Source organism: Pygoscelis adeliae, unplaced genomic scaffold (genome assembly GCF_000699105.1).
Source record: "Pygoscelis adeliae isolate BGI_AS28 unplaced genomic scaffold, ASM69910v1 Scaffold666, whole genome shotgun sequence".
Lineage (NCBI taxonomy): Eukaryota > Metazoa > Chordata > Aves > Sphenisciformes > Spheniscidae > Pygoscelis > Pygoscelis adeliae.
This window is the reverse complement of record NW_008824929.1, coordinates 53,511-60,566: the sequence shown is the minus strand read 5'-3', so window position 1 is coordinate 60,566 and position 7,056 is coordinate 53,511. Positions and strand designations below refer to the sequence as shown.

The following is a 7,056-nucleotide window of genomic DNA, read 5'->3' as shown; positions in this document are numbered from 1 at the left end:
CCTTCCCCCCTATAGCATCCATACAGGCTTGGCCGAGTTTCCTTTTGGGCTTTTTTTTTTTTTTTTTTTAAATATTATGTTCCATAAATCTCTTTTGAATTCTAGAGCGTAATAAAGCGCTAGTCCCAGGGAAACCATAACAACCTATTTCCTAGCTACTACCCTGTCCTAGTCGAGTGCTAAGTATGTTACTCACTGCCCTGTTACTGTCATCACAGCGTGGTTGGTTTGAGGTTTACACGTAAGGAAATTAGGATAATTATCGAATTAGGACATTATGCTCGCATCTCCAGGCTGTGAGCGGGGCCGGCGGGCAGAGCCCTGCCCTGTGCCTTCCCTCCTCCCCGGGGTGATTTTGCCTTTTAGAGTTTGATTTTTACCTTTAGGGTTTGACGTTTTGCCTTTAGGGTTTGATTTTTTGCCTTTAGGGTTTGATTTGTATTTTTGGGGAGGTTGATCAGTTAGCCTCAAGACATATTTCTTGTTTCCTCACCACCAAGCCACCCCGAGGACCCAGCGCGCCCCGAGGGGAACCTTACAATGATCATCTGATCTCTGGAGCACTTGCAGAGCTTTTTCGCCTTCTGCGAGGTGTGAGGTGTTTTTGCAGGTGGGCTGGACCCAAACGGAGAAGTCAGTTCATCCAGCGCAGCCTGTGTCCTGAAAATCATTTCAGAGAGATGAAAATCAGTCACTGCAGACGAAAGTTAACGTCACGTGTCGGGTACAAGGGCAGGGTAGTGACTCTTACTACAGAACACCCCAAACTAAGCCAGGTACAGCAAAGCTTGTGACAGTTGTGGTGCCAGCTCCTCGGGGGGAGGGAGGGAAGGTGAGAGGCTCTAGGAAGAGCCACAATCGCATCAGAAGTTAAATAACTCCTGATTAAGCACCTCTCCCACTTCCACAGCCATCCTATTTCCAGGACATTGGAAATTCAGCAGCTCCTTGAACAGCCAAAGGGATACACAACCAACTGAGAAGCAGAGGGCCAGGTCCGTGAAGCACGGAAGCTGCGGGTGAAGAAATAGGTGCCCAAGTCCGGCAGCTCCGTCCTCAAACCGCTGCTTACGTGCATCGAGACATCCAGAACGCTCTTGCGCAGGCTCAGAGTTTTGCGGCAGCAAGCTGCTCAGCTCTGGCAATCTTGCACCCGAGTCTAACTGGGACCTAAAAACCCCAAAGTCTCGCCCAAACAGTCCCACAGACATGCTCCTAACTTGTTTAACTCGTGCATAAAATTACACGCTTAAAACATGTCTACCCTTGGAAGGGTTGAGGAGCCCTGTGGGTTTGCGAAGTCCCCAGCGGGTCGAAGGGCTCGGGGAGATGAACACAGGGAGATGCGGCTATGAATACCTGGGACCGTCAGCACGCGCCCTGCTGCGTGACCACACTGCAACCCCCAGTACCACAGCTTGGTCCGAGCAGCTCAGGGATGCGTGCCAGGCTTCTGGACAGCGTGACAGGAGGCAAGGATAAAACTCCTACCCTGCCAGACTCAGCAGGGGAGGCAGCATCATCCGAAGTCATCTTACAGAGCTCCAAGTGTTCCCGTTTTGTGAGCAACGCTGACTATAAAGCGCACACCACATCAGCACCACTCTCCCCTCAAGGGGGGGCGGAAAAAAAAAGGAAGAAAGTGAAAAACTGAACTCCAGTAACCTACAAAGCACTTCATCTGGGTTTTGATCAAGGTGTACAAGAACTTGTGACAAGGTTTTGGCCGAGACCCACCACAGCTTGGTCTCAAGCCCGCACTCCGTCTACCCCGGGGTCCCAAGACCGCTTCCCCGGGGTCCCAAGACCGCTTCCCCGCTCAGTTGCTGCTTCACCACCACAAGTCCCGGCCCCTCACGCCGACGCCACCTTTACACCAGGGGATCGGCAGCTCCTCAGGAAAAACCCTCGGTGCTGGGGCTAAGCTCTCCCCTGCCGTCTAGCAGGGACGGCTTCCCAAAGAGGGGAGCAGAATGAAGCAAGGCCAAGAGGAATTTTTCATATTCAGATCCAGACATGGAGGCTTTACGTGAGTTTTTAAGTTTACAACATGGGCTTCAGCTACAGGGAAGCACATTGTTAGGGGTGTTAATAATTGCAGTGTTTTTCCAGCCTACCTTTAGGCTGCCGTATGTAAGGTGGCATTTCTTAAGCAATCTTAAAGTGGGAAATTGTAACTATTGTGCAGTGAACCTTAACGTGGAATTAATTTAGAGATACACCAAACAATTTTATAGATTTGGATACTAAGAAGAATTTCCAAAGCAGAGACTTCATGTAGGAAAAGCTTGTGCTGATCAGCTTCCCAAGAGACAACTGCAAATCCAAGACTGATTTTCAGCTAATCACAACCACCAGGATTTCCACATATTCCAGGGTCCCACTTGCACCGCGGAAGGTATTTGAAAAGCCACATGAGGAAGCAAAGCAAATATTGCAATCAGATTTCTCTTTCAACACTTCTGCGGCAGAGGACGACAGTAGCGCGACAAGTCTTGGAAGGTTTATTTTGGCTCTTTTAGGAGCAACTTTAAGTGGGTTTTTTATGGTCACAACAAACTCAGCTCAGAATGCTTTTATTGTTAAAAAAAAAATGTATCAAGAAGTTGATTCAATATGGGAGAGGGATTAGTAACTCTGGTTCTTGCGTGGGAAAACAAGTCTTTTCCCACTAGAGGCCTACAAGTACGGCAGCAAATTAATTGAAGAAACAAGCTAATCAGAAGCACAGACACCAGGTCGCACAACTACACCTTACGAGTAAACAGTCCCAGTGCCTGCAAGTAATTCAACAGTACCATGCTTTTTACAGAATCAAAAAGCAAACCTCACGTGCTTGTGCTTCATTTCCAACGCGCTAAATACCAAGCATCGCCCAGCACACTTAGGAAATACCCGCTCAGGTGAGCCCGGGAAAGTGGAAGAGAAGCAGGCGCTTCTGTTAATTCTTTTTCACCCCTTTTTATTACAACTTTTGTCCTGTCTGCGGCACCTGCATCAAAAGGCAGAACTTCCGAGCGTGCTGCTCCCTAGTGCTGCTGTACTAAAATTTCTCAGGTTAAAAAAAAAAAAAAGGCAACGCAAAATGCACCCGACCAGTGCAGTTACGGATCTTTGCATTTTAAGTGATTTCTGTATAGCACACAGATACTTCCCAGAGCGCTAACGTTGGTCAGCGTTAGCCACAGCACTGGGACGGTTACAAGAGCGTATCACAGGAAGAGTTACTACGGAAAAGCAACGAACCCGATGGCAGAGAGAGACGGGTTTGACATTTAAAGAACACGGGGATTCTACAACCCCAGCACAAGGCAGGTAAGCAAGCCTTCCGAAATCTTTAGCTCCGTACAACTTTAATAAGCCAGCGCCTTCCCAAAGAGTGAGTCATTTCAACCGTTTAAAAATTAATGCTGTGGGCTTAACTGGTGAAGGAGGCCGAGTGTGACAGAGACAGAGAAGCTGCCAGCTCCCGCAAGAGCCACAGACTGGCCTGAGCAGAGTTGCTGACCTGCCCCGTCAGCCTTTCCAGCGTTACTCAACGAGGGACCCGCGGTTTAACTGGCCCAGTTAAACGCAGAGTCGAATTTTCACACGCTGCAGCTGATGTACACGAAAAAACTTAACTCAAAAGGTTGCTCGCAACACAGAAGTGCTTCAAACATGGCAAGAATGCCCACGCCAGAGGCATCGCTGCCGTGCAGAAGGCATATACGGAAAGCCACGCCGTTGATTAGATTCTAGTGAGGGACAGCGATGCCTCCCGGCTCGCTGTACGGCCAGCAGCGTTATACTCTGCCACCACACCTGCCAAACTGAGTAAAGACAACTCGTTTTGACAACTTTGGTACCAACTCGAATTTGTAGCTAGCGCTGTTGAGGGTCTCTGGCCGATGGGAGGTGCAGGTCCATGATGAACAGCCAGTACATAAAGACTGCGAGTTACTGCTGGTTAGGGACACTCCAGGGACGGAGACAGAGGACAGACAAAAGTAGTATACATAAATAAAACCCCCTCTACACGGCTCAAACCCCACCAAGGCTGTGCCGTTCTCGGTGATGAATATATCCTGAAACAGCCCCCCTTGTTCTAATGATTTTATCATTAGCAACAGCTAAGAGAAAACTTGTTAAAAAAAACAATCAGCTCAATAATACGTACAAATTCACAAGTAAAAATGTACTACAGACAGTAAGCAAATGTGTATTTCCTTATTCACGGGCTAGTATCCCCCTAAACCAACACAGCTTTCATCTTTCATCTTCCCTTTAAAGGAAAAAAAAAAAAAGCCAACCCAATAAAAACCCCAGACTCCCAAACCTCACAAGGACTGGGAGAAAGCTAAGCTATTGTTTTTAGAATTAGTACAATTTTTTTAAAAATAATAATGATTCTGCAGATATGACACTTCTGATCATTCTTGGAGAGACAGCAAAGATTAGCCTACCTTTTCTTGCTGGTGGGGGGTGCACTGAATATGGGGTAGACAACAGCATTTGAAGGAGATGCTGGAAAAGATGAGTGAAGTTATTGTGCTTTAGAATCCTTTTTAGTTGCAGAACACGTCAACACATGGAAACAGAAACTCAAACATCAGTGAGACTTCGCAACGCTGAAACTGAACTCTACAGACAAGAGCTTATTTATGAGAGTACCGGGAAGCTGTTGACGCTGCAGGATATAAAAGTTATGCCCATGAGTGGTATCCAGCCATAATTACCTTCAATCCACTTAAGTGACACTGATCAGGCTACCTGGTGCTTTCCCTCCTCACATTGGAATTACGAAGAATTACATCAAGCAGAAATTTCTGCTGCAGTAGTTTAGTGTTTCCTTGGCTATTAATTAATCAAGAGTTTTAATCAAGCAGGGGTTTCTCCATTTTCCATTATTTTGGCTAAGGCAGCCTGAACCTCCACCTTTTTCATCCTAGAGAAGCTGGGAAGTGACAGGCTCAGGACTAGGTTACAGCCCACAAGCTGCAAGTTTTAGGATAACTTAACAAAGACTTTGGTAAGTAAAACCAAGCAAATTATTAGTTAGGAATATATTTTCCCTCAAGCGTAAACAGTTTAGGTACTAGACTGCTTTATGCTCTCGTATTTTGACTGCATTCACAAACAGAGACTTCTTAGGAATTACAGAAACATAGCAAAGTACATAAGCAGAAACACGGCCCTAAAAGCCTCCAAAAAAACATACCATGAAGATGAACCAGTTGTTTCTAGGAAATAGGACACAATTAAAAAGTCTCTTGTTAATATCAGTAGTGGAAAAGATTGTGAGGAGTCATGAAGAAGACACGAATAAACAATAATAAGCCTACGGCTTCCTAGAAATGCAGGACCTTAGCGGGCCAAGACACTTCTTGGGAAAGGCCCCAGCAGGCAAATCATGTCAGGCAATTCTTTGGGAACGCGATGGCAACAGCTTTATAAACAGGTGGAAAACACAGTAACAGGAGTCTCTTCTACAGGGCTGGAGATGGGAGAAAGAAAAGCGGCCGGCAGCACAGAGCCTGCCGCTCCTCAGAGCACGAAGAGGAGGCATAGCAGAGAAAGGGTGACCTTCAAGGAACCAGACTTCGCTGAGTTCCAAAAGGGGATAAATAAGTTCCCATGTGAAGCAAGAGTAAATGGGCGAGGGGGGGGGAGCTCAGGAGTGCTGGCAATTTTTTTTTCCAGAAACAGATTAAGACCAGATGTGCCAGAAAGAAGTGGAGTAAGAGACAAACGCGGCTAAATCATGACTTTCACTGGAAAGTCAAGGAATCACAATGGGAACAGGAACCACGGGGAAGCAGAGCAGCCACGTGAAGGACTGAAAGCAGAAACGCCAAATGGCAAAATGAGCTCTACCTGGGAAGGCCACGGTACCAGGAAAGCAGCGTCCTGCAACAGCAAGGGGAAAACCCAGGAGTTTCAGCTACCGAGAGGGGAGGAAACACTAAAACCAGAGGACAAAACATTTAGCGCCTTTTTATTTCAGTCATCAATAAAAGAATTGGTTGCGATGAGATCGTTAGCACAACTAAGACACAAAGGAGATAGGAACTCCCACAGCTGGGGAAGGATGTAAGGAGAACTCAGATAAATGAGACCTTTTCAGACTAGCGAGGGCTGAATTAACCCAGGGCTGCTGAGGCTAGACTAGCGAACGCTGCCTATTTTTAAAAGGGAAAAAGGGAGAAAGCAGGAAATTAGGATAAAATAACATGACCTCAACTTCTGCAAACATACTGGCACATGCTATTGCATAATTGGAAGATGAGACAGTAGGTAGAGGCCAACACATTACTTTGCCCTAATAAAATAATATTTAAGCAACATATTTTCCTTTTATTATCACTTGTTATTCCCAAGAGGAAAAATAATAAGTGTCTTAAAATTAATATATTAACTCCTGAAAATTCCCTTGCGTTAGTAGGGAAATATGATCTCTGTGAACCAACCGTAAGAAAAGGGGCAAAGCTGACTAAGGGGAAAAAAAAAATGATACTCAAATAATTACTGTTAGTAATTCACTGCCAAAACAAAAAGTATAGAGCGGAGTTTCCTCGGTGACCATCAGGAGCAAACAATAATATATGCTTATAACTTTGTAGATAATAGCTAGCACATAGGGGCATTTAAGAGTTTAATTTAAAAAGCAGTCTTGCATTGAAAACGGTCGGAAACAAACAGACTGGAATAAGGCTAAGGGGAACCACTACACTTAGCAACAAGCAGGGGCAAAATAAGAGATCGGGATCAACCCTCTGGGCAGCGGCTGCGTGTAAAACACTTGGGTCACCGTCTACCTCAAACCAAAGGCATCTCGCAAACACAGTTTCCTGTGGAAATGAAAAAGCCAGATGCCTAAAAATCAAGATTTTAAGAAGGAAAGCGGAAAGAACCGGGGTAACAGTCCAGGGAGAAAAGAATGGGGAAAAACCTAATAATAGGATTCAAAGACAGCGATTTCCCAAAGCTTACTGGGAATGGGCTATGCAGTGAAGCAAAGAGGAAAGATAGGTTAGACATCAGGGCAAGAAGAATTTACACGCTGCTTAACATTAA

At 45.8% G+C, this 7,056-nt stretch overlaps 1 protein-coding gene across 1 annotated transcript in view; it reads right to left on the bottom strand.

Moving 5' to 3' along the window:
* ESCO2 (establishment of sister chromatid cohesion N-acetyltransferase 2) overlaps nucleotides 1–7,056 on the bottom strand; it is a 15,274-nt gene that overhangs the window by 4,446 nt on the left and 3,772 nt on the right. The window contains 2 exon segments of the mRNA XM_009324979.1: nucleotides 540–660; nucleotides 4,446–4,506. Of these exon segments, the coding sequence (XP_009323254.1) occupies nucleotides 540–660; nucleotides 4,446–4,506 (182 nt within the window).